Consider the following 16,159-nt stretch of genomic DNA (forward strand, 5'->3'; position numbering starts at 1 on the left):
TTTGCGATTTATTTCTGATCATATCAGCTGACATCCTTCCTGCCAGTCCAAGTGATTGAAAGGGAACAAAAAGCTGCAAGCGCCTCCCTCTTCAGATGAATAGAGGTATTAAATATAATACTTTCACCAACTGTTTCACAGTTTAAGTACCAATTTAGCTCTTCAAGTAAATTAAGGCTTGTCTAATGTGCAATTCAGTGATACAGTAGGAGTTAGAATCTGGCTCTACTGTTGCAGTTCTGCCTGGGGAATATACTGCATTGACTTCTCTTGAGTTTAAGATGTATTTAAAACAACTAAGTACTTAAAGTTAGAACTTATAATCAAGTAGTTTATTTTTAATAACAAAAGTTATTATTGGAAGTCACTCCTAGATTTGTGTGAATCTGCTAGATTGTACTTTTAATTGTAATTCACTCGAAAATTATGGATTCAATACCCATGTGGCTAAAAAGGGATGACACAGATGTGGAGATGTTAGCTAAGCATGGCTGGAAATGCTAAGTACCTGTTCTCGCAATTAACATTCTCCCTGACAAGAAGCTCTGATGCATTTATATTGATGCTGATGCAGAGAACTGCTCTGAATCGCAGACAAACCTACAGGATATTCCCTGTCTGATGTCACTTATTTCTTCCTACTTGGTATAACTGAACATGAACTGTAAAACCTCTGAGGTCTGGAAAAAAACCTTAAATGGACAACAGACACTCTCCCCAAGCCTCTACTGTTTTGTTCTTAATTTTTCACTCAACATACTCTCATTCTGAGGTTACTTACAGTTCTTGCTCAGAAAGCTCCCTTAAAGTTGATGGGGAATTTTGATCACATTAGAGCAGATGCAATAGCAGGGAAGAAATCTTCAAGAACTGTTGTGGAACTTCCATTTCATTATTCATGTTACAAAGGGGTTTCCCCTGCTTTCAGCTTCTGTGGAACAAGAAGTAACTTTTAGTCTACTGTACTTGTGGGACCTTTGGGAATTCCAACCCACACTTACAAAGACTCAACCCCTCAGTGCCCTTACTCTTCCTTTTATTGCTCCATCTGTTCCTGTAGCCTTGATTTGAGAGGGAAATGGGCTTCTCTGGGAGCAAACATAGGACAAGGAAAAGTGATTCTACTTGTCAGCTTCCAGTTTTCAGTAGCCACAGCCCTGTCAAGTGAGCCCCTATTCAGAAAATTCTAGTTTTGAATGCACTTTCACAGCCCAAGCACCCACACTTGGTTCCTGGTTTGTCCTCTTCTGAAGTTTTGCCAGGCCAGGCACAGGCCTAGCAACCCGGCAGTGCAGATGAGTAGGCAAAACCAGCAGCACGAGCTTTCTCTGCAACCTCTTTCCTTTGCTTATGTAGGAGAGGAAGAGAAAACCACTGTCTCTTGCATCAGCTAAAGCTGGGTAGATTGTTCATACTCTCCTCCCAACACAGTCCCCTCCTTTAGCTCACTGTGGGCAGGGCTAACCAGAAATCTTTTGACAAACTCTAATGAGGGAAATGTGGCTCTACACAGTTATGCTTTCCTGCCGTCTGCAGACTTAAGGCATCACTTTGTGTTCTGGTCATTCTTCAAATTTTATTTTGCAACAACAGGCATGAGAAATTATGCTATGAGAGAAACAAGCTAAAGTGAGGCCATGAAGTAATTCTGTAATTTGCAGATCTGGGGTCTGGGCACAGATTGTTTATAATTTCTGTGTCTTCTACGTAGAATCCTTGTGGAGAGGAGACACAATAGAAATGAGATGGAGATGCTTTACCTATAGAAGAACAAACTCTACACTTCAAATAACATGGTTAATCTCTAAATCTGTACTTTCAGAAGAGGAAGGCCACACACTGTATTAAATACTGACAGGTCTGTTCTAGAGAATAGAAATATGAAAGAACAAGACTGCTCTTTGTGCATTTTTTCAAATTATAAAAATATTTTTTTTAGTTCTAAAATGTTCCTGAATATGCATTCCTACAATAGTTAAAACTATTAAAACTTAAGTTTAATAAATTAATATTTCTGCATTTTATTGTTTCAAGGTAAAAGAATCGTTCAATCTTATCAGTTCTATTATAGACAAAATGGAGTACTTTACTTTCCAAGGAGAAGATAGAGATATAATTTCAAATTGCATCATACCATTTAGGAGAGCTGCATATACTGATGAAATGTGAAAGCTCGGTGTGGGATCTTTAGGAGGTGTACAGTGCTGGGACTATGAAAAGAGCAAAGGTGGGTTCTTACCATCTGAGCAGGCCCACTGGTTGGCTGTTAGAATTGAGGAAGCGGTACTGATCTGAGCAGACACCTCACCAGACACCTGAGGATCCAGATGCTCCACCCTGCCGGGGAAAGAGCGGAGAGAGGAGGATTTCAGACAGCTCGCACTTCGAGACATCAGCAATCACCTGCTACCAGGCTTCTCTCTTTCTGGGTCAGTTAACTCAAGCTGCTGACTTCTTCAGCGGGTACTGAATTGTTGTAACAAAGTTCCTGGATTTACCACTATAAGAGTTGTCATCAAACTTGCTTAAACAATGCAGCCAAATATGTCACAAGCTGCAGGTTATTGCAGTGTTGCCTCAGCACTTGAAGTAGAGCTGTGAGTTTTAAGTATTTCCTAGGTCGATGCTCCTGACGACTCCTGACAGCCACACTAAAACCGGGAGCCGTCCATATTCCGTTTGGCATTAGAAAAACAACTCAAAAGACAAACATTTCTTTCTCCCTTCAACTCATTTCAAGGGATGTCTGTCAAACAAGAGCTCAGTCATCCAAGGTAGACAGCTTCTCATCTTTCGGCCAGTTGTCTCACCTCTCCTAGATGGCTGCATGTTAAATATTAACAATAGTGTTTCTCTAGGAACGGTGACCAACAGCACTGCTGAAAACACTTGCAAACTGGATGGTGAAGGATGAAAGCAAAAACATCTCAAACTGTTTAGTCAAATCTTTATCTCCATGTTATGAAATCTCAGTATAGCATATTTTTCAGGAACTCATGACCCAGCTGAGGTTATTAACACGTGACTATCAACTTCTACTAGCCCGTCTTTAATTCCTAGAAACTGCTTTATGCCAAAGTCATTAGTGCCTGATTAGAGCCCACTAGAACCAAACTGATGAGCCAGGAGAGTTCCACAGTGTTGAATGCACAATTGCATATTACAGACTGTTGCCAGACACCGGGAGTTTAGTGGTTGGTTCGTCAGGCTTGTACAAAAATGCTTCTGTAGTTGCCTTTAAGGGCTGGTAGTTTATTGGCACTTATTTCACCCCTGGATCACCAGATTCTTATTCAGATCCAAGGCTGCGGATTTTTCCCTTGCCCTTTCTTATTTCTTTTGTTTCACAGGAGGACGAGTTCACTCTAAAGCTCCGGTTTGGACAGAAAGACCAGATTTTTGCTGAAAATGTATAATTGTGAGAATCAAAGTCATTTAACTATGCAACTTTGTTTAAAAAAAAGCCCTTGGAATACAAATAGTATACTAATATCATTTATTTTTGTAATTTTTTACTCACACATTCTCTTTGGTTTCACATATGGGGAAAGCTTATTATTGGAATTTTTTTTCTTTTCTAATCTCGGACCATTAGGACAAATACTATACGAAGTATTTAGGTTACAAAACCCTAATCTGTTTAGCTGTTACTGTGATGTTTTTCAAAAGGGCTTAATTTCAGTCACTTTTACTGCAGTTTTGCAGCGGTATTTTTACCGTGTGTGTAAAACTGAAGGCATTTGGAAAAATGCTGCTGCAATTTAATTTCTACTACACGGAAGAGAAGCTGGATTTAGTTTGAGATTTATTTTTTTTTAATGCTTTGTCAATAAACTACATAATCTATTAAGCAGATACGGTCCCGTATGTTAATGCAGTATTTGAGATTTGAAGCACAAGTGGCTGGAGACAGCTTAAGGACAATAGCTTAGGCGAGAAAACTGCTTGTCATCATTTGCTTTTCTGTAACCAGGTCGCCCTCCTCCCCGCTAAATCCCCGCAGAAAGCTGGATTTTGTGTCACCGTGGGTGTGCCTGCCTTTCAACCTCTCCCCTCCCGAAAGGCGGGAGCGTGTGGCCGCGGTGCGAATGGTGCCATTAAACATAATATCCCGTTTTTCTCCTCAAGGGCGTTAGCGACTCCCCTTCCCCCCCTCCACCCTCCCCTTTTTGCCCCATTTTTCTTCCCCCCACAACGAATTTTTCCTCACAGCACCTTTTTGGAGGGTGTGGGGGGGGAACAGAGGAGCATCTTCCCCTCAGCGCCCGCGCGCGCTCCCGCCTCGCGCGCCGCGGCCGTTGGGCTCGCGCGCCGCCGCTCCCGTGCGCGCGCGTCCCGCAGCGGCTCCCTCGGCCCCGCCCCTTTTCTAATTGCGCCGCCATCCCCGAGCGGCCGCCGAGGAAGAAGGGACCCGGGCTGGCGGAGGGATAACGGGCTGCTGCACGCAGCCCCGGGGCGGAGGGATCCATACGCTGGAACCGCCCGTAGCGGGGGTGGGAAGGCGAGAGGAGGGGGCGAGTGATGCGGCGCGGCCGGGCGGGCTGAGGCGAGGCGGCCGTTATCCGGGGGAACGGGGGTGGGAAGCGGAGCTGGTGCCGCGGGGGGTGCGGGCAGAGCGGCGGGCGATCCCGCGGCCCGAGGGCTGGGGAGGGGGTCGGGGGGTGGCGAGGCCCTGAGGGGAGGGGACGGGGGAAGGGCGAGGTTGTGGGGCGAGGCGCCGTGTGCCGCTCCCGACCCTGCGTTGCGTCGTAGTTTAGTGGAAAAAGGAAGGGGTTAGAAAAGGGAACTGGTTTAAAATAGCTGCTGGTCCCTGCCGGGGGCTGGTTCCCTCCCGCGGGGCTCAGGGGGTCCCTGGTGTGCGGGGGCTCGGAGCCCCTCGGGGTTATCGCTGTGGGGATGAGCTTGCGGAGTTTTACTGGAATTTCTCCTTTTCTGAGGAGCTGCCGCTGCTGAAGCAGATTTTTCCTTCCTTTTTGTTTTGTCTGATGCAGAATCCCCGTAGCTAGGCAGCCTCCCTCTTTTCTTCCCTTCCTTCCTTCCACCCCTCGCTATGTAGGAAGGGAGAGGCATCAATGGAAAGGCTGAAATACGAGTAGATGCGCTTCCAAATGCCTTTTTTCTTGAAAGAGGAAGATAAATCCCAGCTGCCAATGCACGGACTTTTTTTGTTGCCGTCGAATCGCTTGGTAAAAATGGGGTTCACTTACTCCAGCTAAATCCTTGGAGCGTGTCAGAGAGTTGCTACGGTGAAGGACTTCTCGTATTTTTTTGCATCAGTGGAGCTACGTTGATGTTAACCATTTTTTTGTAAGATGGAGAACGAAATCTTCACACCCCTTTTGGAGCAGTTCATGTCTAGCCCTCTTGTCACCTGGGTAAGCGTTCATTTTTCCTTGCACGGTCTTCATTTATTTGCTCATTGTTTGAAGATAAGTGCCTTGCGGCAGAGGATGAGGTGGAGTTAGCGTCACGGTGATGCTGATTTTGTTTTAGGTTAAGACATTTGGGCCGTTAGCTGGAGGAAATGGGACCAACCTGGAAGAATATGTGGCGCTGGTGGACGGCGTGTTTCTCAACGAAGTCATGCTGCAAATGTAAGTGCCCGCAAGTTGTGCCTTGCCTTTATTTTTTGCTCTCGGTTTTCTTGTACATTTTGCTTTCTTATGAAAGCCCTTTTTTCTCCCTCCATATTGACCTTGGTGTATTTCTCTGTTTTATACTTGAATTAGTCATGTGGTTGGTTAAGAGGAGACTTTGGGGCGTAGCAGATGCTCTTTACAATTTAATATCTGAGTGATACATTTGCAGAATATATAGTGTGTATATAGATATACAGGCTGAATCATGACATATAGAAGTTACTGGAAAATTGGATGACTGTAAATAGCTTCCCAGATTTCCACTGAGAAGCATAAAGGTTCATTCTACTGAAAGTCATGTTCATAAACAGAATTTTGAATAAATTTGCTTGGCTAATAAGATTCTAATCCATATCATAGTTCATATTACATGCAGCTTAAAGATCGCATATGCGTCGCATAATATTGTTTACTGAGCAAATGGACTGCCCTTTAACTCCTTCCGCTTTATTTTTTCACAGTTCCAAATCAGAGTAGAAAGCATTTGTGCAGTAAAGCTGGTATTGTAATTGAGAGCGTAGAATGTTTTTTGGGTATGAGCCACAGAAGAAACGTTTTTACAGACTTTTGTAAATTGTTTATTGAAAACTCTGATTGTTAGAAACATCTCTTTACAATCACAGTGACTTTTTGTTGATCATAGTTTAGACTGGAATGTTGCCCACTACTGTAATGCTAGAGAGTAACACTTTTGTCAAGTGTCTAGTGGTGGAATCATAAAAACGTTACTAGCGGAAAAAAATTCTTCGTACTTCTTTTTTTTTTTAAATATATTTTAAGTCTTTATGGAGAAATCCATGTTTTGTTTGTATAGATATGAAAAAATGTAGGTTTATGGATGGCTGGGTAGATGAGTGCGTGAGCAGCTTGTGGTGACAGCTGCTCCTCAGGAACTGCTCCATGTTGGGCATCCTTTTACACTGTTTGGAGTTTTTGCTCATGTTTAGTACTTTAAGTTTTTGCTGTTGGTATTCAGCTTGTAGAACTCGTCTACGTAAAAAGATCTACACGTTACCACATTTAAGTTTGAATTCACATATTTTTGAAACCAATATTTTCTTTGTCACCAATTCTATGAATTCCAAGTGTTTACTTTTGTGATACTGAGGAACATGGAAAACTTGCTGGAATTTAACTTCTTAAAAAAAGTCGTAAGTGTATTTCTGGCATATATTAGTAAGAATTTTAAGTGATACATTCACAGAATCATACAATTTTTATTTTACAATTGATTTTTTATTTTCTTGGACTTCATATAAATTGTTTGTCAGTTATGACCATCCATTTAACGTGTAAAGCTTCTATTTGGTAAAAACGTTTGACAGCTGGAAGGCAAATTTAGTACTGGAACTGGACCAAGGTGATTTTGAAGAGTACAATCTTGAAATTAAACTTTCTCAGCAAGTTTCTGGAATGCTAACGTTATAAATTGATATCCATTATGTGAGGTACACATATGTGAAATGGAACACTGCAGAGAGGCAACATTCTCATGCTTAAGTCACTGTGCATTGAATTTGGCTTTGACTTTGTACATGCATCTTTGACCCCAGACCATGATTTCTGGAGTTTATTTCAGAGGTTTGTGCGTGCCTGTAAAAAATACATGTGGGAGATGTGAATTTAATATAAAATGGTTCTGTAGTCAGATAAATTAAAAACTGCCTTCAACTATGGTGCATGTGAAAGGAGTGGTGTACAAATACAATTCATTTTACAAAAATGTGACTACACTGGAAGGTGTATTTTATATAAAATACATTTTTGGGCGACTGAAATGTGTTATGGTTGATTACTGCTTAGAATTGAAGTTTCCAGAACTGTGTTCTTATTTTGAAGGGGGTTTTATTTGTTTTGGGTTTTTTGCCAGGATTGAAAGAGGAAAAAATGTTTCATGTTTTGCAGACAGATTCCGTCTCTGGTGCAGTCACTGTGGAAACCTGTGGTAACTTCTAGTCCTGTCCACTTTGAATATCCACCTATTAAACCTCTACCTTCATTTGCAAAAAGATTTAAAAGATGCAGCTCCAACTAATCATCAGTATTACTTATTTTCAGTATATTCCGTTTTATTAGTGTTTCTCTTTTTTGCTTTCAGTCTTAGCTACCATGTGTTGAGGAAATGCGGCAGAAAAATTTGTATCGTGTGATGTCAAAAGCAAAATATTTTTCTTTGGACTGTTTGGTGTTTGGTTGTGGTTTGGTTTTTTTTTTTTTAAGCTCTCAATGACTTACTTCACATGAGAACTAGAGACTCATGATTAGGAGCGATGGTGCTCTTAGAAGCTCTAGAGAAGTGTTGGTGCAGAATTCACCAGGAGTGTCATTTGGAGAAATGTGGAAAGTACCACTAGAAGGTGTTGTTTTTTTTAATTCACGTGAGTTGTGTCATGTGGTGCTTACTATTTCCTTTGGTTTTGAGCTATTTCAGGCTGTTGGTGTTTTGGTGTGAGAATACAGCTAGTGTGGACCTGTCAGCTCAGGCCTTTGTGATGTGGTGCTGGTGTAGGTTGGCTCCTCTGCTTGAAAAACCGTTGAAAGCACGAGCAGGTGGGGGCTGCTGGACGTGTTGTGGTCCTGCTTTATATATACTCGAATACTTACTTTGTTTTTGCCAAACGTTGAAAAAACAAATTCTATGACCATGAAAGTGAGTGTTAATATATTGATTTAGACATGGTTTATAAACAGCGACATGATCAAAAAAAGTGGCTTTGTTACTTGGAGAAGGTTTTTTTTTTTGTTCAGTGGAAAAGAGAGTTAATCCTGCCCTCCGTCAGTGACAAGTGAGAGTTTGTTCGTATGGTGCTTGTTTGTCCTTGTGCTTGTCTAGACCAAGTTTATTTTCAACAATTGTAATGATTCAGGCAGAGGAAATAGATGTCACCATTGGAATACTTGCAGGGTAGTGGTACCGAGGTGGTTGGGTTTTATCAGCATTATTAGTACCTCATACGTGAGCAAGAATATTTCATTGCATTCCTTGTATGTCTTTTGCTTTTGACTTCTTGGATGTTTTAGTGCACATGAAAATGACAGAGATTCCATTCAGTGTCCGGTTACATCTGAAGAGCTCTTTCTTTGCTGGAGATGCTACAGGCCACTTTTATTAGTATTTTTAGAAAATTATTTTTAATTAAGAAGAGTTCCAGTGTTATAATATTAAACTCCTAACTTGAGAGAATGTCTCTCATTTCCTGTTTAAATTTAGGTCCTGTTCTTCAAAAGTATTTGGTTACCTACCTTCTGCTGGGATCAGTCAGTATCTGATGCCTCTGGATAGAAACCCATCTGTCTTTCTAAATCTGAGCCTTTATCTTGGTGTTCTTTGATACAAAAAGGAGTCACGCTTCTTGGAAATAAATCAGAATGCAAGAGTTCAGCACAGTGGTGTTCATGGCAGGGAGGGGGAGGAACATGCTGAGAATACTTCATACCTTTACTGTACCTCTATATCCTAATACTTTTAACATATAGAGTGCTCATATACTTGAGTAAAATACATTGTGTATACTACTAAAATAAATGAAGAAGTATAAATCAATGGATTAGTCACCTGTTGCACGTCTAGGTGCCATAACAGTAAAGTAATACGTAGTTGTCTTAGAGATATTTCTCCAGAACCTAACGCCACCTAATTTTTTTTGTCTTAGTATTTTACTGTTTATATACTCTTCTGATCCCGAAAGATGAAGATATTAGTACATTAACACTCATTTTCTGAGTGTTTTTTGTTTTATTTTCTGTTAGGTCTTGTTCTCTGATACTTGTTAATTGAATTCCAATAGGATTGTGTAAGAAACGCTGAAAATCTTTTAATACAAACTGTGGTTCCTAAAACTCGTTCCTGTGAATAAAAATGGACAGCTGCAAGTAGTTACAAGATTGGGACTTTTCATTATATTTAGCACCACCATTAATATTTGGTCAAGTAACAAAGACTTGAAACAGTGTGCTAGTTTTAGTGGGTTTATTTTATTATGCTTTGTGTTTGTGGAAATGGATCTGTTTAAAAGGAACTATTGGCAAAATACTGTATGCAGAATTGGAAATGTACAGAACCAACCTCTGAATCTTGAGTTAATTTAATCCACTGTCCGGAGAACCTGTCTGCTTTCATAACTTTTGTCTTAATTGAATATGTTAATCGATACTATCTACATCAGTTGCTGCACCCAGGCGTGCTGAGAACTACTCCAAAAGGATAAAGCGTTTTCTTGTTCTCCTGTTTTTCTCCCCTTTGCTGTTCTCTCGCAGTTTTTCACTGCCTGGATCCACACGTGAGCATTTGACACCCTTAGAATTTTGCAGGTGGATGGGCTGACTGTTCCACTGCTCTGGTGCTGTGTGCCCAGAATGTGTAGACTACTTCATTGACTCCTTTGCTGAGCTCTTAGTCTTGAGTTGTATGCTTTTTTTCCAAAGTGTTGAGCTTGCCAGCCCATACTTCTGGCCTGCTTATATCATTCCCTCAAAACTGGACTCGTGTCCAGCGGCTGAGCCAGCTGCCTGGCTCTGGGAAAGTGCAGGAGCAGGCGCTCCCCTCCAGTTCTGGTGAAGAGCACCTCATATCTGGGCAGGGAAATGGAAAAAAGGTTTGGGGAAAATGAAATTGGTGAGTTCGGCAGTAAAAATACGAGCGCGTATTTAGGGAAAAGTCAAATATTACTAAATCTGCACCTTCATCTCTTTCTTGCAGCGAATGGAATTGATTCATGCTTTTCAGACGTGCTGTTGGGCTTCTGCAGGTGCAAGGTGGCACATGTCACTAGCTGAGAGCTGTTTCTCCTAAGAGTGGATCTGCAGCAGTAGGGCCCAGGTTTTCCTGAAGAAAAGCTGAATTTACAACACTCGTGTTTTTTGTAAAGAAGCAAATTATTTCATAAATGGTTCAGCAGAACGTGCACTATGCTCAAGATTGTTGGAATTAAAACCTTTTGATTACAAAAAAAATAAAAGATAGTTCTTATGGTGTAATGATAATTAATTTTAGACTTGGCCATCTGCCTGCAGTGAGCATTGAACTGGGCAAATGAGGTGGACATAGGCTGGTTCTTGGACTTCTGAGGTGAATTCGGAGGTGGTTAGGGGTTTGATAGCTAAAGGGAAGAAAATGTGCGTTGAACATGGAAGGCTTAAAGCGTTTGATCTTTGTCTATGTCTGTTTTGCTAGGGGGTTTTATGCTTTTGTACCCTTTTCTACAGTCGATGGCCACTTTCCTTTATCTTGTCCACTCTTGATTTCTGTGCAGTCAACTATTCTGTAGTTCACTCTGGGCTTTTGCAGTATTTTGAAGATTAGGAAATAAATAACCAAATCTTCCTCTGCATGTATACATCCATTTCTTCACTTTTTTCTGCATGTGCTATCTTGAGTATCTGTCTTTGATTCTGTCTCCTTTCTTTCTTTTCGTAGTGTGCTACTTATCACATCCTTAGTCCAGGCAAATAGCGGGGCCAGGGAATAAAAGCTGAGTTAAAAAATGTTTCTTAATCCATACAGAGGTGCTCTATTGAGTCTGGCTACCTGTTCCATAAATAGAAATCTTTGTTGAAAGATCTAAAATCAAAACTACTTGTTTCAGCACTGAAAATATGCTGGCAAGGAAACAATATATTCACTACGGCTTTACGGTTTTATTTTTAGGGTATTTTGCATTTCACTCTTATTCTAGGTGCTGTTTCGAAGTACTCTATGAAGATAATGAAATGCACATCTCATTTCTCTCTAATTTTTATACCACAAAGGTTCAGAGGTTTAACTTAGCTACGAATATATCCTACCTGGACTGATCAACTTGCATGTTTCACTGGCAAGGCTGGATTTCTGCAGGTTCCATGGCTGGTTTTGGGTGGGCTCTGTGCCACAAACCTTTGCGGAGTATTGCCGTGGTCTGATCTTTTTTTTCCTAATAAACTAATCTAGTTAACTGACAAATTGGTTGCTAAATCAAGCACATCTTAATTCTATGCTAAATTTGGGAAGCTTACTTCCAGATTTTCCTCGTTTGTTTCTTCAGTGAAGAAGGAGCTTTTAAGCTTTGTGTTCTTTCATGTGTTCCTCCTCCTTTTTCTCCAAACTAAATACCAATTTGTTGCCTTTCTTGTCTTTCATACTGTAGCACTTTTCCTTATGTCATAATTATTTAGGGATCGAGACATTTTTCCAAATGCTGCTTTGTTGGAGCACATGGCCTCAGTGGTCAGAGATTATTTGGTAATAACTGTGTGGGAGTGTGTTTGTTTGCTTTGTTTTAAAGAGTCCTCTATTTATGCCTTAAGATGCTCCAAAGAAGCATGGCCTCTTAGGCAGCTGTTCTTAAGCAGTATTTACAGAATACATAGGACTGATTGATGTTGGGGTGTTGAATTGAAACAAGGCCGCTGCTTGGCCTGGGCTTGGTTGGTGTGATTTCTCATTGGCTTACTCTGAGGAAAAAGCAAAAATTATCTTACGTTGTATTTTTGGATTCGGAAATCACAATGACTGAACTCATAAGCAGCCTGTGTTATATCTCTGGCTGTTGAGTGAATCTTTGTAATACACACTTAGATATAACTAAAAAATGGCTTCCTTTCCTATAGTGATGGGAGATAGTCCACTTAGGTTTATTGCAGAATTGTAATTTATTTTAAGCTGCAGGGAAATATTTGCTCTAGTTTTTGTTTGTGTGGTATCTGTGTTTTTCTTAAATAAGCCCTTGAGCAAAAAACGTCTGGTGTAATTTCCTGGTAGCTTGGGAATATAGTTGCTATGTATTCAGAGTATTGTGTGTGCCGGAAAAAAATAAAAGACGGATACTAGTTGGGGTATGATAGAATGCAGAGAAATGTCATAACTAAAAAGTGCTGGTTTGCATCTTAGCAAGGATATTAATATTAATGTTTTAAGATGAAAAGAATGCACTTATTTTACAGGCCTGTATATGTATGCTTATCTTGTAGCCGTGAGTAGTTAACAGGGGTACAGTCCATGTACTGCTCTATTTATATATAAATCAGCAGGGGATTGTACATGTATTGATGTGCATACAGTATTGCCAACACTTAGTGTGCTAAAGCAATGGAGTTGCTCACGTGGGTAAAATTTTTACAAGAAATGTAACTTGTTTTCTTTGGCAATCCCCGTAGATCCAGGAGCCTTGCATTTGAATTTGTCTCCTTCTCTGGAGTAATCTGTACAAAGGACTCAGGGCTGGCACTTGGTAGTCTAAAAATTGGTACAGAAGAAGATGACGTATGTTTTATTGTTACTAATTTACTTAGAGAAGCTTTATTGTACTTCAGAAGAAAGGCAAAATCGAGAGTCATAGTGTTCTAACCAAAACTATTCACGGAAATCTGCGTGGCAGTATTTTTACAACTTAATATCTTTTTAGTCACTGAAACTGCAATATTCAGGTAGCTTTGGTGTCATCTCAATAGGCTAATTTCACATCAGCATTTCCTATGTTTTTAGTGCTCAGTGTGCTGAGATGGTGACCTAAGGTCAGACTATTTTGAATCTTAAATATGAGCTAATTATTTTTGAGAATTTATAGCTTCAGCAAGGTTTGAAGTAAAGAATAAAGTGAGTGAACATTTTCCCAGGTTTTCCAAAGGACAGGTTATTTTTGATGTTGTGGTTATCAAATAAAGCAAAGTGTGTGCTGCTGTGGTGTTGGAAGTTGGTTAGAGCAGAAGAGAAAAACTTGCACATACAAATTTAATAATATGTTAAATTTTTTTTAAGCTTAAAGAAAACTGTGTGAATGTGAATTGCTTTTAAATCCTACAGAAGTTATTTTCCCTTATATTAATGCTTTAACTATCTTAGGAAGCATGTTAGCTCCACAAATGTCATTTGGTAAGGCCAACAAGTGTTTATTTGCTCCATTTCTATATTGCTTGCTACTTCCTATCTGGCAACTCTCTGGCCTATTCTGCTGCTAATTTAACTGTTTCTGAGGTTTCTTCCAAGTAGTACCTGTGTGTTTGCAGGATGTTCTTTCCAAAGTAGCCTGTAAAACCATTTTCTTACTTCATGCCCTCTGGTATCAAGTCATGCTGCACCTTGTGCTGCAGATCCGGGAGTGCTTGCTTATGTAAAGCTAATCTTACTGTTGTCACAGGATTACTGCCGGTGTAAATGTTTGCAGCGTTTTAATGGTCAGTTACATCGAGGTGTTAATCACAAAGTCAAATAGTTTTCAGTTAGTCTGTTAATTAGCATTGGACTGAATAGATCTTAAAATTTGACCTCATTTGAAAAATGCAAAAGTTGGCGCTGAGAAGGAGAATAACACAGAGTGCTTAAAGGAAAAAGCAAAACTTCAGGATTCTGTGGTATGTCCATCTCCTTTCTTGCTTGTCCTTTGTAGACTTAATGCTCTTGCATCCCATGCTGCCTTTTTGGTTTGGTTTAATTTGGAAAGTAGAATAGTGCAAGTACTACGGCAGTCTAATTCTGCCTGTTGAAGCAGTATATGCTACTGGGCCTCATGCAATTCAAACCAACAAAACCACCAAACAACAATTAAAAAAAAAAAAAAAAACACCATACCAGAAGAAGACGACCCTTATCAGATATTTAGATTTGTTGAAGTAGTAAAGTGTGTTTTCAAACTTTCTGGTTCTCATCTGTTTGCTCCAAAGAAGTTTTCTTTGTCAAGTTGTTTTGTGTAGGAATTCTCAATTATTTAATAAGCAGGAGTGTTTCTTTTATGTGTTAAGCATTCTGTGATGCTCTGGATCCTATAGATTTTTTCTGCCAGCGACAGTGTTTAATTTGGTGGGAGGCCCCTTACCTTTTGCCAACTGGAGCAGAGGCTGCTCCACATTCTCATGGATTGTTGGGGGGGGGGCTCCCCAGGTTACTCAGTGTGGTGAGTGGTGATTCGGTATTTGCAGTCTTTGGCCAAAAGCTTTTTATTTGATATAGTACCTTTTATTGTGAAAGGAAAAAAGAGTACATCTGACAGTCAAGGCGAAAGAGTAGAAAAGTAGTTTCATACTATATGATGATAAAGACAGCTGTTGCTCTGTAAGCTTGGAAGTTAGGAATTTTGGGGGTGTTAATTCAGTGATACAAGTGTGTGCTTAGTAGATGAGAGGTGAACTGGTTTATTTCCTCTCTTTCTTTCTCCTGCCTTTCACTCACCTGCATGCATCTTCCCTATTGCTACTAAGGAAAAGAGAAAGGACAAACCAGACATCTGCGCTGTTCTGCTCTGTGCCTTTTTAAAACCTTGGGAGGGAGAAGTTAAAGATCAGTCACCAGACTTGTTGAACGTGCCCTGATTTTGTCTGGCTGTTGGCTCATTCGCATGTGACAGCTGTGAGGGGGTGTCTCTTCGTGCAAATGACACCAGGAGCGGTGGGACCACCCAGCAGAGCAGTTGCTGGTCAGAGCAGCCCCGAGGTCGGGAGGCGCAGCAGGTTGGTATTGACGGAGGAGGGAGAGACAGGGTTACGCGGCACAAAAGGCTTGTGGCACTGCTTCCGATACAGCTATTCTGGCGCATGTCAGCCATGAGTAATTGGGCTGTGAGCACCAACAAGAGAGCTTAAGCGCTGTGCAGCTCCCCTGTGAGCAGCTCAGCCTGGTCGGATGCCGCAGAGCTGGGGCAGGGAGTGGGAAAGCTGTCCGCAAATGCTCGGCGTCTACTTGGCTGTTCTTTGTAGTGTTCTTGTGATCGCCACCAGCCAGCTGATGTGTCGTAGGCCACTTGGTTGTGTTTCTTGTAAGCAGGCACAGAGCTTCAGTCTCCTAATAGTTTATGATGTTGGACATAATCCTAGAGCATGTGGTTTTGTGCAAGGGACAGAAGGCTTATGAAGTTAGAGTTACTTCTAAAACTCATGTTAGCATAAGGCAAAAAACTTTTGATACAACTGTTGAGATTTGGGCACATATAGTCAGTCTTTGCTAAGTGCAGAGTTAGCAAGGTGTCCTTAAATTGAGATATTAATATGCACCTTATTTTGCGGTAAAGGGCATCTCTTGCATTTATAATGATACCTTTAGATGTTTGAGCAGATGTTCGCATAGTTCTGCAGACATTTTGACTGTGCATTGATTGCTGCTTGAACAGTATTGTCTCAAAGGCAAAAATACAGGTGTTTCACAAGGAAGAGGTAGATTGTCATAAATGCCCACTAAAAAGGCAAAGAAGAGCAATTGGTATAAATCACATTTGGTTGCTCGTTGCAGGTGAGGCTTAGAGCATCCTTTTCCTGGATCCTGTGGAAGCGCACAGAGGTAGAATGGCTAGCAGGACTCAAAACTGAACACTTGTACAACTCTAGAATGTACATCCCTCGTGTCTTCAGCAAGTCAGACTGTGGTTCTCCAGTTGTGATAGTTGTGTGCACGTTGTGTAACATCACTGGGCCATCGCATCATTCAACATCGTCAATGCATTGCAGCCTCAGGGCTTGCTGCATGGCTTGCATGATGCTCTTCAAGAGATGGAAGGATTTTATTGCCTTCTATTTTTCAGATAAGAACGTGCTGAGTTAGTTCTTTGCACGCTTCAACC

The 16,159-nt window shown here is 40.9% G+C and overlaps 1 protein-coding gene across 3 annotated transcripts in view; it reads left to right on the top strand.

Annotated features, from left to right (window-relative positions):
- Positions 1 to 5,273: 5,273 nt before the first annotated feature.
- CCDC88A (coiled-coil domain containing 88A) overlaps positions 5,274 to 16,159 on the top strand; it is a gene marked incomplete at its 3' end in the record, with an annotated part of 56,958 nt that continues 46,072 nt past the window's right edge. For all 3 annotated transcript variants that reach the window (XM_080341928.1, XM_080341930.1, XM_080341929.1), the window contains exons 1-2: positions 5,274 to 5,375; positions 5,494 to 5,594. In XM_080341928.1, coding sequence (XP_080198054.1) covers positions 5,313 to 5,375; positions 5,494 to 5,594 — 164 coding nt within the window. In that variant the 5' untranslated portion in view covers positions 5,274 to 5,312. The remainder of the gene's footprint in view (positions 5,376 to 5,493; positions 5,595 to 16,159) is intronic.

Source organism: Nesoenas mayeri, assembly GCF_963082525.1.
Source record: "Nesoenas mayeri genome assembly, chromosome: 3".
Classification (NCBI taxonomy): domain Eukaryota; kingdom Metazoa; phylum Chordata; class Aves; order Columbiformes; family Columbidae; genus Nesoenas; species Nesoenas mayeri.